Source organism: Rhea pennata, chromosome 1 (assembly GCF_028389875.1).
Source record: "Rhea pennata isolate bPtePen1 chromosome 1, bPtePen1.pri, whole genome shotgun sequence".
NCBI classification, from domain to species: domain Eukaryota; kingdom Metazoa; phylum Chordata; class Aves; order Rheiformes; family Rheidae; genus Rhea; species Rhea pennata.
Genome location: NC_084663.1, coordinates 77567793 through 77584528, shown reverse-complemented (window position 1 = coordinate 77584528; position 16736 = coordinate 77567793). Strand labels below are relative to the sequence as shown.

General features: G+C 39.3%; 1 protein-coding gene across 2 annotated transcripts in view; it reads left to right on the top strand.

Moving 5' to 3' along the window:
- KIAA0930 (KIAA0930 ortholog) overlaps nucleotides 1-16736 on the top strand; it is an 86116-nt gene that overhangs the window by 51197 nt on the left and 18183 nt on the right. Inside the window, exons 3-4 of one of the 2 annotated variants that reach the window (XM_062592474.1) lie at nucleotides 14942-15046; nucleotides 16425-16502. In XM_062592474.1, coding sequence (XP_062448458.1) covers nucleotides 14942-15046; nucleotides 16425-16502 — 183 coding nt within the window. Of the gene's footprint in view, nucleotides 1-14938; nucleotides 15047-16424; nucleotides 16503-16736 lie in introns of both variants that reach the window. The other variant, XM_062592465.1, reaches the window with a different exon arrangement.

Sequence of the window (16736 nt, the reverse complement as noted above, 5' to 3'; positions counted from 1 at the left end):
CCCTCATAAAAGGGTCATAAACATTTTTGATTTGTGAGAGTTTTTCAGGAGTAGAAGCTATTTAAAAAGTCAGCATTAGTGAATTTCTTCCTGTAACAAATGCGGGGGCTGTGAACTGTAGCACTTCCAGTATTTTGTAAATCCACCTTGACCATTTGCACTTTACCTAAGCTCTGAGAAATGGATCTTTCCTGTAACTGTTGAAATAACTTCAAGTGCTTTATAAAACTTTGTAATTTTGGAGTTCTTTTGGTGTATATGTGTAGCTCCCCTTCTGTCTGATACTGACTGATTTGTAGCTCCAGGTGCTTTTTGTATCTAATTTCTGAGCCTGTGCTGTGCAGTGAGACACTCAACAACCACCTCAATCTTTGAATTATGGTTCGACAAGTTTTGACTTTAGTTTGTAGTTTAGTCAGTACTTTAATGAAGAATGGGCATCAAAATAGCAAAGTCATACCATTGAAAGGGAAAAAGCTCGATATTGATTTTTAGAAGTTCAAAACAGCCTCAAGTATCCCTGCCAACCATCAAACTCTGTGCTCTTATTTAGTCTTAAAGAGGTAAACTGGGATGATGAGGGAAATGGGGAGAGGTAGCGAGCTTTGGGGAGTCGTGAAGGGTTAGAAGCAGGACTTTTGTGCTCGGGTTTCCATCTTGCATCTCTTCTCCACTACAGCAGTTTTTGAACTGATTTCTCCATAGCCTGTGCAAAGGGCTGACTCTAAAGTGTAGCAGTGGGTCTGTTTGTAGCTCAGGTGCGCAGTAATGTGAGGTCGTTGTAGTTCTGTACACTGTAAGACCCTATGTGTTTGTTAGTCTGTCTTCTGCATTTGCTGTTGTAGGTTGGGACTGCGAAACATTGGCAAGGAGATGTGTGAGGTGAATTGTTATCCTATGATAGATCTGAGTATTAGTTGATATTTGAAATAAAATCTGCGGAGCTTTGAGCGCAGTAATCTGCTGTAGGACTGATAACAGCAATGGCACAAACAGATTGGGAAGAGAGAGGCTGGCTGTCTGAATATGGACTATAGTGATGGTTGTTTTCTGGCATGAAGCCCTTGCATGGCATGTAACATTACATGCCATGGTGCAATGGTTCATGTAAACAAGAAATAAGTGGCAGTTTATCAGTGCTCAGATTTTGATGGCTATCTTATATGATTCAATGTCATTGGTACTTATGTTTTTTTTCCTGTGCCTACAAGAGCTGAAGAGACAGCAATAACTTTTTAAAATTGCATATATTTTGATTTTAAAATCAAAATATAATAGACTGAAGATGAGCAGAAAAATACCCTGCTCATCTAGGATCTTGATTAGTTAGTTTCTGTTTAAAGTTGAATGAGAGGGGGTTGGATTGAACTTTAGCAGTGACAACAGCTTGAAACAAGGGTTTCAATTTTGCATCAATATCAGTAGATATGATGATGAATTGAAATTTAAGATGGTCTGATTTTGGACCACCTAGTCTCCGGAACTTTCCATCTTTCATCTGTTCAGCTACACCAATACATGTGTATGTACACATGTAACAGCAGTTAAGCTCTTAAATATGGTCTGTGCCAGGGCAGAAGGACCAGATCTAATTCTGAGTTATGTCCATTACATAGACTCCTGGCTTCCAGAGAAGTGTATTCAGCACTGGTTCTCCTTGGCATTTCACAGTAATGCTCCTACAGGTTTCATTGCCAAGTTTTGAAGAGGCTTGTTCTCTTGGGCTCTTCGAGCAAAATCACAAAACCCATCTGTTGGGTTAAGTGAAGGCAGGGCTTTGTGGAACATACCTTTTTCCAAGTTAAGAGATTTAGTAGGGTGGGGTTTTTGTTGCTGTTTGGATTTTTAGTTTTTATTTTTAAGGTGGACTCACTCTGCCTTGTGGCTTTTTATGCATCATTATGTCAAGATTAGAAAAATCCTTTCACTGCTACCTCACACACCCGCTAATAACAACCTTCCAAAAGTAAGCCCTGATTCTCACTTCCAAAGAGTGTTATACATTGCCCAAAGCTGTAAAGAGGTTAAAGTGACTGGACATGGGATTCTGATTTGAAAATGGTAGTAGATAGAGATTTAATATTTTGCCTCTTTCCAATGCAATAGGCACTTATAAAGGATTACGCTTTGTTACAGTTGCAAGCTTTTGATCTCTTCTGTAGAAAAGAGCTTTACTTTCTCATGGGATTAAAGAAGATACTGGTATGGTGTGGAGGGAGACTGCTAAAGAGGGAAACTGAGATTAAACCTCAAAGAGTAACATACCAGCAGAGATATGCCGCATTAACCCCATCAGTCTTGCATTGTGCTTTGTCACCTGAAAGTGCCGCATTTATAGGGCAAAAGAATAACAAAGATAAACACAAGAAGTGAGAAAGGAAGTATCACTTTCAGTGTGCGTTCTGAGCTTGCAGTGTTTTGTTTCATGTCCTGCAAAAGTGGAAGAGGAGAGTTTCTGCCAAATGCATGTGAAGTAGTCATTCAGACTGTTAAATCTTCCAGAAGCTTAAGCTACCAGTGTTGTGGCTGCAGCTTCAGAAGCAGAACTGAACATGAGCCATGGTTTATACAGCTATGCACATCTGGACCTGTGGCATAACAAATATTATTTTTTTTTTTTTTTAATTTTACATTGTTGTCTCTGTTGTACCGTTCAGACCAGCACTTTTAGTTTTTATTTTATACGCTGTAAAGAAGCAGGATGTCTTCAGAAGAGCTTAGTTTGCTGTAACTTGTGGCATTACTATTGTATTCTATTTCGTTGTTGTGCATTGATAGTATATGGGAACGAACAATAATTACTCTACACACAGATCAGTATAGCAGGACAACTGTTCTGTCTCAACGCTTCTGTTTTGCAAAGTTCAAGGAGCTGTGTTGCAGTTCCACTGAGTAGGAACAGTGGCCTCAAAAGAAGAGGAGAGCAGAAACTTTTAGCACATGTTGCTCTCATTCTAGAACCTGACTGTGAAAAAAGAACAGACTATATTTAGTGTTATCAAATCTATTTTCTGGAAGGAACTCAGCATCTTAAGTTGAAAGATCTGGCTTTTACTCTGCAGTTAACCTTTTCATTAATATTTGTGTTTCTCATGCTATTCTACTTACGTTTACTTGGTTGTCTAAACAGATGAACACAGAAAAGCTGCTTTTTGATACCTTCTGCTCTTGTTCCATTTTTCTGAAGACTATCTTAATTTCCTGTGTGTGCTGACAGAATTCTTGGCAGAAAGGAAGAGAACAATACCTTGACAGGCTTATTGAGACCATATTTTCCCCATATAGAATTGGATCCAGGTAACTGTGACCTGGGAGTGTGCTTGCAATGCATCTAGCAGGCTAATGAACATTAGTTTTGGAGATGCTTTCATATTCTCTCCTATTGGCAGGGTAAATTCATATCTGAGGCAAAGCAAGTATGCAGCTGAAAAATCTTTCTGGTGCTATGGTCTGTAAACTACCATCTCTGAAAGGGAGTATGTGTTACAGGGGTATTCTTGGAGAACTCCTTTTCTTGCTTTTAATCATAGGCTTTGAGTATTTGCAGAAATTTCTTAAGAATTCAAACTCTGTGTCAATCAGAAGTGAATTTAATAGAAATTACACCAAAATCTGGCAGCCCTGAGTCCAGTGTCCAGAAAGCTCTTTCTCCTCTGTAGCAGAAGGAAATTTCAATTGGAAGAGTACAAACCCAAGCCTAATTCCCCAACTGATAAAATTGTAATGAATAATTCAATACCACAAACGCAGCATTTCTGAGTCACCATAGGCTTGAAGGTCAGAAGAGCACCACTAAGCTGAGCTTCACACACTGAAGAAGGTAGCAGTCTCTGCTTAGAGCTTCCCAAAAGCCTCATCAGGCTGCTCCTTCAGCAGTGCATTTAGTGTGTTTGGTCTGTGGGTTATCCAGGCAGTGTCAGCTTGCTTTCTGGAGATAACAAAATGTCTGTTTTCAGTGTTGAACCCTGCAATTGAATCGAAGCTCTAGACTGTTGTGATCAAGTCTCTGATGTTTCTTATTATTCTATTTACACATCCAACAGAGGGGATTTATAAAAAAGTAAAGTTTTAACATTCTAATCTTATTTCTGCCATGTAAATGCTGCTTTAGTTAATGATGTAACCTGCCTTCCCCTGTTTTATTGGTTGTGCTGTGCGGTAAGCCTGCTGCTTGCTGCTTCAGGCACTCGGGCTCCTCTGCGAAGGAATTCAGAAAACTGGGAAACTAATGCAGTAATGAAACAACAGTGAACAACGTATTGTGCCTGTTATTCTGTGGTCTGAGACCATATGTTAATAACACTTAAATAGCCACACGTGGATCTACCCTTTCAGAATATGAATATTGCTTCAGCAGATTTACAGAGGTTGAAATATCTATGTAGCATCTTGTTCAGAGAATGGAAGTTGATGCAATTCAGAATACAAGTGTCAGCAGCTAAGATTACTTTTTCAGTGTGTCAAGCACAGCAATTTTGTTGCCTCAAAGCAATAACCTTAAGGCAGTGAAGAGTCTTGAAAATTAGTGTGTATGCCCTCAAATGAGGGGAGCAAACATCTTTTTGTGTGTGTGTGTTTTTTTTTTTTTTTTGTTGTTGCTGTTTTTGCTGTAGAGTGGTGAGGTGGAGAGGTTACAGGAGAGTGTTTTCTGGCTTTGAAAAGGGAAGGAGGCTGATGTATCCAGGCTAATCTATCACATCAGTTGACAGCCAGAAACATTTTACTCTTGTCGCGTTAGAGATAAATGGGGTCTGATGTTAAAGTTTTCAGTTCAGAATTGATAATAGAACAAAGTCTGGGGTCTTGAGCAGAAATACTGGAAATCTCATTGTTTAGATTATTTAAAAAGAGGTAGAACACAGCACAGAAAAGCTTACAGGGATTAAGATAAGTGATCTACTGCATTTTCCTACTCTCCTTTTCGTTTATCAAGTGTCTAACAGCACTTTGCTACAGTCGAAGCACCTGTGTGGCATGGTTATGTGCAGAGCCCTGCATTGGTGCTGCTCATGGGTCTCTGAAGCTTTCTCCCTACAAATCTCTTGACTAGCACAAGGAAAAATTCCTAAGCCATCTATTTCATAGTGATAGTATCCTCTTAAGGATTTAAATCCTGTTTAATTGTTAGGAGGGAAAAAAAAACATTCTGCTTGTCTTGCTCTCTTTAAAATCCCAAATTAACTTTCAGGTCTTTTCCTGATGCAAGCTAAACCTAGGTGACTGAGAGCTGTGCTGAACTTTATCAGATATGTTGAAATCACTGCCTGTTTTAATCTCCTTAACTGATACCAGTCCTCAGGAATAAAAGATTACAGTGCTGTTAATCATACAAGTGATTCTCTTGTAAATGTCTTTCCCAAACATACCTGTCCAGTTTCATGATCGCTTGTGGAGCTTTTAAGTGACAACAGAATGTAAAATTAAATTTTTACAGTGCAGTTGTCTTCTGCCCTGTGGATTTTTCTATCAAATGGAAAGGTTTTATTCGATCAGATGGGGCTTTTTAGCTTTCCCAAGCACTCACCACTTTATTTGTAATTACCACTTTATAAAAAATATATATAAAGACCAGTAAACCTTTAGGGGGTCTGTGGCTTTTAGTGAAATGGGGTTATAAGCCTAGCAAATTTCTTTGGTCCAAAAGAAAAGGCCCTATGTAGAGAATCTTCATAGTTACGTGTGTAATTGTTGCCATATGTAATTGTAATATGTAATCCTTGCAATATGGTCGTAGTTATAGTGGTTTGCCATGTTTTTAAATGTTTTAATCTAAACCACTGCAGATACACCGATACGAATTTACCTTGAAGAATGTAAGTAGAAGTTGTAAATAGTTGGCAAATTTTGAGGTGAGATCGCAGATCCTCTGAAGTTCTGGAGGATTTTGCTACTGATTTCAGTGGGCAGGGATCTCACTCCTATGAAATATAAAAGCTGAAACTCACTGTTCAGTGAGTTGCGGAATAATAAAGCCAGGTCTTCTCTGTAGATATACCTCATCTCTTGTATTAAAAAAAAAAAAAAAATAAAAATCAAAAATCATTCTCCACTAATCTTGCTTCTCTTCTCTGCCCTGACACCATTCCTGCGGTATTCCAAGGTCCTTTCCAGTCTCCAAAGTACAGCTGATTTCCCTTCTCTGTCCCCAGTATCCCTGCTGCAATAGTCCATTTCTTACCTTGCAACTTCCTTTTCTGCTTGTTTTGGTTGCTGCTTGGGCAAAAGATAGCAGGTGTCATGATTGGGTAGCAGTAAATGTCTGCAGAGAAGTTAGGAAAAGACCGAGTTTCCCCGGCCTTTCTTCATCTGTAGTAATGAGTTGGACATCTCTCCTCTTATCAGCAGTTGTCACAAAAACATGATTTGCGAGACCTCTGTCAAATTTATATGAAGGTGGCCAGTATATTTGAAAGAAAGCTGGGCGGGTATAGGAGGGAACTCACAGTGGGTTGTGGAAGTCCCTTTCCCTTAAACCAAATGTTGGATTCTTTTCCCCCCATTAAACGTATCATTACATCAGTAACCCTACTCCTTTTCTAAGATCAGATCTATCCAGCAATCTCACATTCACCTGAAGTGACTGCTATTATATTGAAGTCCTAAATACATACATGAGAGGTGAGAAAGAGGACAGGAGTGGAGAAGACATTTGACAACAAATTTGACTGCTTATTTGAACAAGAACAGCATCTTCAAGACAGGAATATAGGGACTATTACTGTAACACAGCCTGAATGATTCTGACCTGAATTGTTTTCCAGATCCAGATTGATTTTTATGGATAAATGGGAAAAAGCAGAGCAAATTGTTTGCTTACTTTTCAATTTCAGAAGCATGCTTGCAGGTAGCCTTCTTAAACACAGCGCTCCTGATTGGTATGTGATGGAGGAGGAACTGTAGCCATTGCAGAAATTGTTTTCATGTGTCATCAACCATCCTGAAGCTTGCAAGATGAGAGAGGATAATCCATTGCCGTATGAAGGCTTCGATTCCACCTGCAAACACCCTTGCATGTCCTTGCCTACAAATTCATGTAGTGTTTGCAGTAAATCCACCAGGTTGAATATTCAAGCTAAATGTCAATGTGACATTTACAGAAGTAGGACATAAATGCTGCCTATTGGGATGATCTGCTCTGCAAAGTGTCTCACCTGTAGGTCATGGATGAGCAGCAGAAGTGTAATCGCCCAGCATTTCTCTTGTCAACAAGTGGAAGAGGGAGTCCAAAACTATGAACAGATTCTCCTGAGTAATAAATTATAGAAAAGATGAGCTACTTCATTTGGGCTTGCAAGTTATGCCATTTGGACCTCTGAAGGAACCTCCACAAGGTGCTGGTGACTGAAATATCTTTTTGCTGTTGCAATTTATCTGAAGACTCTGGAAAATAAAATCATTTTTTTAAGATACTTTATGGCTATTTCTGTTGATACAGCTTTTGCTTGTTCCCAGGTGATTGAGGGGGGGAATTCTAGGTAATTAATATTTAAACAAATAACAAAATAGGTGTTTTGATTGTAGCTGAACTTCACCTCTTGTGCAAACCAGTTCACAATTGCTTTATTGCAGTGGACTTTTTCAGCTTTACAGTTAAGGTGGGTGTCTAGTTACCATAGCTACTGGGAATTGTGCTGCCTTTTATGTGGGCTCCAGACTGTGTTCCAGTAGCACCAGGTGCAAATTCTAAATAATTAATAGTATCCAGGAAAAAAGAAGTTGTAATTTTATTTTGGAGGATTTTCTTGTCATTGTCCTCTAGAGCCATTGCCAATAAAAATCACAGTAACCAGTAATTCTGAGATGAAAACTCTGTAAGACGTGTGAATGACTTTTTCCTTTTAGTACATTATTAAATACACTTGTCTCCCTTTAAAATATTTATCCAAGATAATACTTAGGCAAGGCTGAGAGTGTGATCTGTTGTTAATGTCAGTGGCCTCTGTGCAGCTTCTCCATATGGCAGGGCTAGTGCTGCACCCTTCCCATGAAGCTTCTCTGCATACTGCAGAAAATGCCAATCTTCCCTGTTTTTCTTCCCATTTAATAGAGACAGGTCTGTCAATGCTGAGTGGATGAGCAAGCAGATGGATTTTTATGGGTGGCTTAGTGAGATCAGTTCATGTTGTCTCATTGAGTGTGTGTTGGACAATGATGCTTGGAAGCCTCAGTTACAGAACACAAAAACACAGCTTTATAGACATGCCTGCATGACTCCTCCCAGTTTGCCAAACGCATACGAAACCAAAGTCTTGGAGATTGGAGTTGTGACCTCCAGGCCACACTTGGGGATGTCTTGTTTTGCATTATGTATTGATTATGTATGAATCCAGTAGCAAAGCAGCTAAGTATCACAACTGCATGAGACAGCTCTTCTGATGAAGGCATGGTGGATGACGTGTCCTGGGGAGCAATTATTTCCATTTGAAGGGGGTGTGTGTGAGAGAGGGCATTGCTTGCAGACTGTGAAACAGCTCATTACTTTCCAAGTGGCTGCTGATTCATGCCACAGTCGATACTGCATGTGAAGCTGCTTAATGGAATCAGGATGCTTAAATGCTTGAGCTGCTAACCTATGCCAAGCTTGTGCTGTTGCACCTACAGAGATGCTGGTATCCACGCTATGAAATTATTTCAAGTTGTAGGTTTAGCCCCCGGGGCATGGAGACATCTCTCTTTCTCTCTCTCTCTCTCTCTCTCTCTCTCTCACACACACGCGCACACACACACACAAAGCACTTGTATGGTGAAATAGGTATCTGTCAAAGTATAAAATGTTAGATATCCAGGAGTGAAGTGGTGTGTCCAGGAAACAGGACACAGAAAATACACTGTCCTGCCGATGAGATCAACTTGCTATGTTACATCTGTGGGGAATGACAGCATCTGGCACGTACCATTTATTTAAAGGTACCTCATAGATGTAAAGAGATGGATAAAATGGGAAATAATAACAAGGAGAGCAAAACAAGTGGCTGGAAGATAACACACCAGAAAAGAGTGGAACAAACCAGAGCTGCTGGACAGGGGAGGATAACTGAAGCATGGGAGAAAAAGGCATTAGTTGCTTTATTGATTGAATTTAGAAAGACAGTTTAGTTCAGATAGGATTTAAGATGTAACATTTTGGAGTTATAGGGAAACATTTGGATAAATGTGAGAAAAATACTTCTAAAGTTGCAAGCCAGTAGGCTTCAGAATAGCTCGGAGGAGTATGTGATGGGGTCTTCTGAAAATGTGCTCTAGTGAATGCACACCTTACAGAATAATTCTGCACTAGTTTAAGATGGTTGTTGAAATAAACTTGTTCTTGCTAGTTTTCCTTGTTGTCTTTGAACCACAAACCTGGCAAAGTAAAAGGCTAAAAGTCAAATTTCAGTCTCAGTAATCCAGCTGACTCTGGAGAGAGTAGCTGTATTTCCTAGCTGAGCTTTTAAGTTACTTTGTGGAAAAAGTCTTGAATGCTCGCCCTCTCCCCCTCTCCCCCTCTCCCCCTCTCATCCCATCACCTCTTACGATTTCTTAGCAAATGTCGTCTAGGAGACTGAAAAGTAGTGCTATGGCTAGATAGACCTGTATGCTACTATACTTTTTTAAAAAAGAAAGGCAGAATCTGCTTTGTTGGATGGATTCTGAATGCCAACAAAATACCACTCCTTGTAAACAATGTCCTTCTTATCCCATTGTTTCCAATACTTCCCAGCTGACAGCCCATAACAGTTTTTGATTATAGATTTCTTTTTTGAGAGTTTTTTTTTAAAGACTTGTGAGCTAAGCTGTGCAAACAAGGTGATTTTCAATTCATACAGGTATTATCAAATAGCTCTAATGTATTGGGAACTCTATAGAATTAATGCTCTCCTGAGTAGGGTTATTGAGGAGGAGGTTGGCTTAGGAAGCTAAGTTCCCTAGAGCTCATGTTATCATTATGAATTTAAAAAAAAGAAAAAAAAATCTTATGCTGAAAGTTTTGGGGAGCAATTAGGCACACTGGAAAAAATACTGTTTCTCATAAAGATTTAAAACCTGGACGTCAGTCTCATATGCATTTTTCTAGGTTTTATGACAAAAAATTTTCATCTGTCTGTAAGTGCAAAACTAAAGGATACATTATATTGGTTTCCAGTACAGAAAATACCTGTGATTTCTTTTTCTTTTTCTTTTTTTTTTAACCATCGCTACTTTTTTGGTAAAGATAACAATCTCATAATGTGCACATCTCTGAAAAGGCATATATATTTCTGGGAATAAAATACATCAGTGTTTATCTGCAATAGGTGCTCTGTGTCTTGGCACTTAGGAGGGGTTCTGCAGAGATCGGTGACTGGCATTAAGAAATCACAGCTGCTTCAGCTTTGTGGATGACACAAATTGCTGGTCTGTAAGTTGCAATTAGGGCATGAGTGTCAGAGCAATCTGATCCTGGGGAGTTGGGGATCTGACAGAGCAATCTGATCATGGGGGAGTCTGAGTTTCTTCCCGTAGTGCAGTACATCAGTGCCAGGAACGCGTGCAGGCTCCAGGGGGGATAGAGAGCTCGCAGAGTGCATGCTATTTAGTGTAAGCTTCCGGTGCGGTGGTGTGCAGAAAAAGTGTAATCCCGAGGTGTGTGAACAGGGGAACAGCGAGAGCATGTACAGCAGTGTTGTGCCACTGCCGGAAAGTTATGTCGAGGTCTAGTGTTTCTTTTCTAAAACGACTGTGAAATACCAAGTGCAGAGAAGGCTGCTATGAGAGGCACAAACAGCTCTTAAAGAAATTTTGTTCTTGTCTCAGTTCTTATGAGAGAATATCAACATGACTAATTTATAGTATGTTAATTCCTTCATGTGAAAAAAAAAACAACAAAAAACACAACACACACTGAATATTAAAGAACTTCTTGATACAGTAGAAATAGGCATGCAAGAGGCCGAGTCTGGAAAAAGAGAAGCAGATGAATTAAATGAGGAAGGTGCATCCTTTCAGCCAAAGAGGGTGATTAGTCATTGGAACAAGTTCTGAAAACAGGATATTTTCCTGTGCAGTAAAATGTGATTAACTGGGCTTTGTACAAAAGTAACAGGGTAAGATGGCCCTGGTGCATAGGCCAACCCAGTTGATGCAACGCTCCTTTCCGACCTTAAACTCGGTAATCTGTGAAGGCTTTATAAAGGTCACGTAATCATTTTCAGCTTGCTGAAACTGTACAAAGGCAATCTGCTTGACTTGAGCAAGAAAATCCAGATTGGCTTTTGAATTTTTACTGGGAATAAATAATAAGCACTTATGCAGTTTTTTTATTAATAAGTTTTCAGCCAGGCAGGAAAGCACGTCTAATCTGAAGCCAAATAAACAAACTAGAGGTGAGATGTGGCAAAGAGAATCTGTAGTAGATCTGAAAAAAGACCCATTATGTCTCCTGTGTCCCAGACTGAAACAGATTCATTTGTTTGGGAGGGCTCAGCTATCTGAAAAAGGAGCATGTTCTGTCCATACCATGCTTAACTCTGGAAGTCTACGCATGACAATGTGCATTAGGCTCAGAAAATCACAACACTGTGTCCTGAAAGCATGTGTTCGTGTTTTTTTTTTTTTTTTTTTTTTTTAAGAAAACATTAAAAAAAAATAATTTAGGTTCCCCTTTACAACATGGTTTCTATCTAAATATCTGTAAGGTAGATGTTTCTCTGCAGTCAGGAAGGACTCTCCTCAGCTCTGGCAACACTGACTTACCTAAACTCACATGATGGTTTCTATTACATTGGGAATCTACGGAGATGTTGATAGCTTTGCTATTCGTTGATGCTCTAATGCTTGGAGGTCAGAACTGTGAATATGTTAGTCTCACATTTCCCATTCTGTGAGTCCCAAATGCCTTCTTGCAGTGCTAAGTTCACTTAAAATGATTCACTTAATTTAAATGCTGGCACTTACCCCTTCATTTTCGAATTTGATGTTAAATTAAGAAAATCCCATGATGCTAACTGAAAAGTAGCTGTGGTTTCTACAGTGTATACTTGATTTTGTTATTGCAGTTATTTTGCAGCATAAGTAACTTGAGAAAGAAATGAGGCTTTCATCTCCAGGTTTTGATTTTTCTATTTTTGGCTTATATACAATTTGTGTATAACACCAGGAAGATGAGCGTGCAGCTCTCGGGCAGGCACCCTATGGAGGGAGTTACTCTTGCATCCTTGCCCCATCCCACTTGGACTAAGCTTGTTAATCTGTTTGTCTGGTATCAAATATCCAACTTGGCCCTTCCAGCACCATGGCAGTCAAGGGAGCTGAGACTGATTTGTGAGCCGCAGCACTTGCGGGAACTTGACCCTCCTGGGAAGCTGCTTTTTGCTTAGGCCAGCTCTGATCTAGGGCTTTGCTTTATTGGGATGTGTCTTAGGGATTTTTTTTTCTTTTTTTTTCAAAAGCAGTTGTTTAGGAACAAATGAGAAATGGACTTTGCAGAACAAAGCCGTTTGAGGTAATGGGTGAGCAACTTACAATATACTCTGTGTAGCAACTTACACTATATTGTGCTTAGTGGAAAGCATCAGGAAGTCGGTTTTGTGTCTTTGCTGAGTTGAGTTAGTGGTACTCCTGTAGCTTCTGCCTGCTGATGACTCCTGTGTAACTGGGAAGAGATGGGCGGTCCCCTGGATGGCTTGCCCTGTCAGGCCGAGAGCCATGCTCCATGTGCTTTGTTGCCCAGCCAAAATTGATCTGACTTCCCTAAATACATTTCCTTTTGAATACAGCTGAGACTTCTGGGCTTATCGCATGGAGTAAACAACTATGGCAGTAATTCCCTGTAACGTATGATGCCCTTACTCATAAGTTATACTGTCCGCAGAATCTTACTGTAAATTAGTTCGTAGGAAAAAAATGTCACGGCTGATTAAAGAGAAGTCTTTTTCTGCCGTTGTTTATAATAGAGTGGGAGGAGTGTTACGTGAAAAATCTGGTGCAATAACTTCCTAATTGCTGAAGAGAAATAGTTCATGTGATTTAATTTCCCAAGCACCTTGTAACACTTGATCAGAAAACATTAGTCACTGAGGTCTGTGACGTGGGATTTGAATTTTATTGCTAAGAAATGATTAAACTCGGCCTAGGTTAAAATAAAGGCTTTGTGGATATGAAGACAGAATCACCAAAGATATCAGATATTTGCTATGAACAATGGTCATTTTAAGCCAGGAATTAGTTAGACCTGGAGTTTTACCCTGGAATTACTCAGTTAGGCGTGCCTTCGGCCAGTCCTCTTGGTATTGCCTTCCTTCAGTGACATGACAGCTTCTGTCTTGCAGGATATTTCTGGAATCCCGTGAACATGATATTTTTATGCATATAGGTACAAAAAGGGCAAATATCACCCTAGTTTATTCAGAGGCGAATTTAAGTTAGAATATGTCCTTCAACTGCTCACATCTCAGTCCTGTTTTTACAGTAACTTTCACGTTGTGGAATTGTATATTGCCAGTAGAAAAAATCATGGTTAGGAGCTTTAAAAGAAACAAAAACAACAGCAAAAAAACAAATGTTGATGTATGCATCTATAGACATTTTTGAAAGATATTTGTAAGTGGGGAAAAAATAATAATCAAAAAGAGTGCATTCAACTTCTGTGTTATCTGATGATGATGTCAGCTCTGAAATATACTGTTTCATTGTGCTTCATTATATTTCATATAGCTTTATTCTTCCCAAAGGAATTGAAATATATATACAGGTACTATACTCTTTCGATTGCATATTCTGGCTTTTCAATAATCTGTTTTCTGATGAACCCTTCTTTCTCTGCCCTAACCAAAACAAGAGTTCATGAACTGACTCTACAGCTAGGTCATCTGGTCATAATATTAGAGATATTTTAACAAATATTTAACAAATGTGTTTGTGTTAAATACTGAGTGTGCTACTAATCATCCTCTTTTATGTTACACACTGTTTTGTTAGGTTAAGCCCCCTGCTGCAGCTTGATAAAGCGGCATACCACTGTCTAGCTCTGTGCACTGCATCAAATCAAGTTTCGTATTTCTTATATCAGTCAGTTCAGCTTATTACTGTTTGTAGAGCTGTTTTGTTTTCTGGGGCTATATATATATATTTTTTTCTTGATTTTTCCCCCTTGCCCCACCCCCTTTTTTTTGTACATTTGAAAATCTCATATTTAGTATTTGGGTCTTATCAGTACTGTTGGAGGGAAATATTGAGAGCAGTGGTTACCAAGCTGTGGCATGTGAGGCATTAATTAGTGAACTTTAAGTCTTCACAAGTCTCCCATTGCACCTGGAATAAGTTCTGTTCCTTGCTCCTGCTTCTAAAACGATGAGCAGGCTGTCTGCACTCTTTCCTTTTATCCCAAAGCTAGCTGCATTTTGCTAGTGAGAAAGGGGATTCTTCACAAGCCTTCTCAGACTCTTGGAGATGAAGGTTCCTCTATTGCCCTAAGATACTTCTGAGTTCTCATTCGTGCCCCACTGTTTTTCTCCAAACAGCTACCAGATGCATGAGCTGAGCATCAATCTGGGGTCATATTTGATTTCGAGGGGTTAGATTGAGAGAGATGGATGTGTGGAGGCCAGCTTTTATTTCATTTTTGTTAAAGTGTACCTGTTAGAAGGATTAAATGGGGCTGCTATCCAGAACTGCGATTCTTCTGCACAGAGCTGTCTTTTCCACCCACCCTCCTTCACAACCCCTGACCTCCAGCTTCAGTTCTGAGCAAAGCCTTCCACAAGGGCTCACCTTGAGTGGTGAGCTAAAGGTCACCAAAACCGGATCCTGACCACCCCCACCCCCACCCCCCACCCCCCAAAAAAAAAAAAAAAAAAAAAACCCGAACACACCAAATATAGTGGGAAATACTGTAATATGGGTGCAACTTCTGGTGTTGATACCATATATGCATATAGGTGTTTGTAGACTGTTTAATCAGAGAGGTGTTGTATTTTCTCAGCAGGTTGAAGTTGAGGTTTACCGCAGAGATTCCAAGAAGCTTCCTGGCCTGGGAGACCCTGACATTGACTGGGAAGAGAGTGTCTACTTGAACCTCATTCTACAAAAGGTTACACTGAAGCTTACTTAATTTTCGTGGGCTAATGATGGTACAGAGGTTTTGGGCAGGCTTTAATCTATTTCCCTTCCTCCCCTACTCGGGAGGTTTGAATGATTCTGGAGGATAGAAACAAAACTTGTTTTTCACTTTGTCTTTCAGAGTCTAAATGAACATAAATGAACTGAGAAATTCATTATTTTTTGACAGAGTCCTAATGGCTTTTCTCAAAAAGAAAGAAAGAAAGAAAAAAGAAAATATAAGAAAATGTAACTTCAAATTTAACTAGTGGAGCTGTGCTGAATTTTTATGCTCAGTAACAAAAAGTTTTGCAAAATGGAGTTTCATCAAGTTTCATTGTTTTTGAGAATGAATGGGACTATTAGACATGCAACATTTTCATTAAAATTCACAATACTGGTGCAGCGAAGAGAAACTGCTGAGTGGGAATGCAATAAAAGTATTTTGTACTGCACTGGGAGCTTGCTGCTCCTGGCATAAGAACTTAATGAGTCTTTTTTTTGTTGGTGGAAACATGAAACTAGCACAAATTATTTTTTAATTAACTCATGGATTGTTCGGGTACTTCACATTACATTGGTGCTTCGGGAAGCTGATTATTACTGCAGTCATTTCAGATCTCTTATAAGTTTTGTTGATTATGATCTCAAAATATGGGACCATTGGCTTAATGCACACATCCTATAGAAGAAACCATTTTTTTCTTTACTCCCTCTCAAAACACTCATTGCAGAACTTCTCTGCAGAGAGCAATTTCCACCAGTATCTGATGCTGAATAAAAACAGAATGATTTTGCTGCAGTCAGAAATTGGAGATGCTGTTAAAGCTGGGCACTGCTGTCTAGAATGATTATATCTGCTCCATATGAGTTTTCCCTGGTTATTTCTTAGGCTGTTCTGATGGCTTCAGCTTGGTCTCATATAATGCTTGTGTTCATTAAATTTCCCTTTTCCAAGGCAGATGATGTTTTCCATTTATCCCTTTGAAAGTCTGTGTGTGTCATGCTTATTCCCCTAGCTGACCAATAAGATAGCATTAAACAATATTGACAGGAGTTTCTTTACTTTTCTTACCTATAGGGTGTGCACCCCAGCAAGCGACTTTTTGCAAAAGAATTCAGTATTGCTGCATTAATAAGCAAATACAGGCTTCTTGGCTATTAAGAAAACAGTAGGAGTTTCGGTATAGTCAGTAGAAGAAAGGAAATAGCAATACCAAAACATTTTACTTCTTATCCAGAGATCTGAAACAATTGAAGGCAGGATATGGTCTGCTTTGTGCACCTAAATGTTTTTTGTTTGTTTAGTTGGTTTTTTATTTGTTTTTTTGATCTAAACCTTCATTTCTCTGTCTGGTGTTCTGTTTCAGCTGGATTATGTGGTAACTTGTGCTGTCTGCACACGATCAGATGGAGGAGATATTCACATTCACAAAAAGAAATCTCAGGTGAGGTTACCTTGTTATTTCTGTGGACTGGAGGTTAGCATCCAGTATTACCTAATCCTAAAAACTGTATCAAAATCAGAGCAACAGTTTTTAGGCTGCTCTCTGTAACAGAAGCATCTTTGTGAAGCAGCTTAGGTTTTTGTCTGGTGCTGGTCATCTAACTGTGAGATCTAAATGTGCTTGATAGCCTCTTCAAGAAAATTGTAGGGGCTTTTCAGCATTCAAGGTGTATAT